We start from the raw sequence: 2,690 nt of genomic DNA, 5'->3' as shown, positions 1-2,690 counted from the left end.
GACTTCCCTTCGATAAATAAAATTTGTCTAAAATCCATAAATGTTTCGCTACAGAAAAATAAATTTTAATGTATCAATGCTCATACAATTTACTAACATACGTTTATCTAGTAATGATTCATATTCAATAAAGAGTTGCTTGTGGAATAATACACATCGAATATAAATTTGTCTGAATAATGTTTATTAACAGATAGTATTTGTTTATTATCTGGCACTGAAACGCCAATAAAAATTTTATGAGTTGAGACTAATTCTTGTTTATAATGCAGTTTAAAAGATTCTCCCATGTTACAAGCCCAGCCTCAGATGCACGACCAGCAGCTAACTAGTGTTCCCTTGTAAGTTACGCAAGTACCAATACCTTTATTTAAAGAAATTTGTGAAAAAATTTATCCATTTGAAAGTTAAGGTACACAAGTACTAATAGCCTGGTCGGAAGGGTTTGACACCGACCCCGTAGCCTGTGTGATAGTGTGGAGTACTTGAGGTTACTTCAATGTCACACCACTCCTCCTCCACGCTTTCGCTCCACCGAACTCCGCCCAGCGTTCTTGTGGCGGACCCTCAACACTTCCAGCTCCTCCAGTTCTCTCTCTTGTCGCTCGTGTTCCACAAACACCACCTCAGCGTCTTCTCCACAATCATCTTCAACCTCCCCTTCCCTTTCTCTCACTTCATCTTCGTATTCAGTTCTACTACTACTCTCTTCATCCTCCATTGTCTCCTCCAGTTCTCTCTCTTGTCGCTCGTGTTCCACAAACACCTCTTCAGCGTCAGCTCCACAATCATCTTCAACCTCCTCTTCAATTTCTCTCACTTCCTCTTCGTATTCAGTTCTTCTAATACTCTCTTCATCCTCAGTTGTCTCCTCCAGTTCTCTCTCTTGTCGCTCGTGTTCCACAAACACCTCCTCAGCGTCTTCTCCACAATCATCTTCAACCTCCTCTTCACTTTCTCTCTCTTCATCATCGTATTCAGTTCTGCTACTATTCTCTTCCTCTTCCATCGTGTCTGAATCAGTCTCATTTAGGCTTCCAATAAACTTTACTTCCAGGTTTTGGTTCGCCTTTCTGTTTTCGATTTCATCATTTTGATAATTTACTCGATTTCTTTCGTGTTTCTTACAAACAGTGCACTTCTCGGTTAGCATTTGGTGGAGTGAGTTATTTTCATTAATTTTAAATCCAGTTAGACGCATCGAACCTTTAAAACAATTTTAGTATGTTATTTTTAAAAAATCCAAAAAACAGATGCATTTTAAATATACGTCATTGTAATTGCTGTTATTTTTCCTCATTGTTAAGAACCCTTTAAGGCCTTTTTGAAATCGTTATTCAATGTATCCATCTGTTCATCCGTTACTTCTGGCAATGGGTTTTATGTAAGATAACCTAAAAATAATGAGACTTCCACGCTTAAATTGAATTGTAAACACACTATCCGTATGGATCCTGCCACTTCTATACCTACGTTTATTTCTCTACAAAAATTAACCCTAGGTGCAATATTTGTATATATAGTGAGATTTATTAATTGATGTAATATAAAGTATGTACAGGAATATCAATATTTATATTTAATAAGTCACTCAATAGTATTTACAATTCAATTTTGTTAAATAATAAAAGCCAATACTTATACACAACATCATAAACCCACAAGGTGCAAAATTTAAAATCTTTTTTCATTTAATAGAACCACAAACACTGTGTTAAACACACCCATTATTTTGGAGGACAATTCGTGTTTTTAACGGAACAATAATATCTGCCCTGTACTTCTTCCAAAAATAGAACTATTATATAAGTGTTACTAATTGATATGGAATTTAATTTGAACAGGTTTGATTTAATTTAGTTTAACTTAGTGATTATTAGGTTACAAGTTCAGCAGCATGTTTTTCGTTCATAGTTTTTAACAAAGTAGCCTAAGTTGCTAGTCGCGTGGAAATTTGAGATACAGATTGTCTTTCAGGGCAATGTTGAAAATCATAAATAGGTATAGCAATAAAACATAAAACTTTAAATATCTTTCTTTTTCTAGTAACTTTCTTTAAAACTAAAGAAAACATTTTGTAGACATTATGGACAATATGCAATTGATGTATTTAGTTTACTGAACGTTTATTAGTATACTCAGTAAGCACGATTTGTCAAAGCCGTTACCGTAAAAATTATGTGACACACATAGTCCCACATTTTGTGTTCACCCTGTACGTAAGCCAGGTTTTCAGCATTTTTTTCTTGTACTAATATTAGTTTATATCAAAATGGAAACGGTTAGTGACAGATGTTCTTCACTGTTAAATTTTATTAGCCGACTTAAACATAATGCTGATTGTATAGTAAAATATAATTTATAAATGTAGAATATTTTTAATTAATGTTGTACTTACGAATAAGTGTGGCAATAAACACAGTTAGGGTTACCATCAGAAAGATAGTAACTAATTCCATGATTTAAAAATAGTAATTTTCAAAATGTATGTAACCAACAATCATTTAGTGATTGTTTCCATGTTAATTATGGTTTCATTATTTAATTTAAGATTTAAATTTATTTCAAGAACATATATAATCTTAATGGTTTATTATATTCAGTGTATAAACATTTGGACTAATTGAGATACTGTTTAGATAAATATATTGAAAATAATACTTATACATTACACAATTTTGGAAGTACTT

At 32.9% G+C, this 2,690-nt stretch overlaps 1 protein-coding gene across 1 annotated transcript; it reads right to left on the bottom strand.

The window, feature by feature from the left end:
• Positions 1-291: 291 nt before the first annotated feature.
• Positions 292-1,151, bottom strand: LOC124365162 (gelsolin-related protein of 125 kDa-like). The gene has a single exon (XM_046821116.1). The coding sequence runs from the start codon at positions 1,007-1,009 to the stop codon at positions 503-505; it is 507 nt and encodes a 168-aa protein (XP_046677072.1). The 5' UTR covers positions 1,010-1,151; the 3' UTR covers positions 292-502.
• Positions 1,152-2,690: the final 1,539 nt, after the last annotated feature.

Source organism: Homalodisca vitripennis, chromosome 6 (genome assembly GCF_021130785.1).
Source record: "Homalodisca vitripennis isolate AUS2020 chromosome 6, UT_GWSS_2.1, whole genome shotgun sequence".
Lineage (NCBI taxonomy): Eukaryota > Metazoa > Arthropoda > Insecta > Hemiptera > Cicadellidae > Homalodisca > Homalodisca vitripennis.
Note: the sequence above shows the minus strand (reverse complement) of the source record. Positions and strands in the feature narration are given on the sequence as shown.

Coding starts and splice junctions, on each gene's coding strand:
- LOC124365162 (XM_046821116.1), bottom strand. CDS start 1,009: ATGGAAGAGGAAGAGAATAGTAGCAGAACTGAATACGATGATGAAGAG.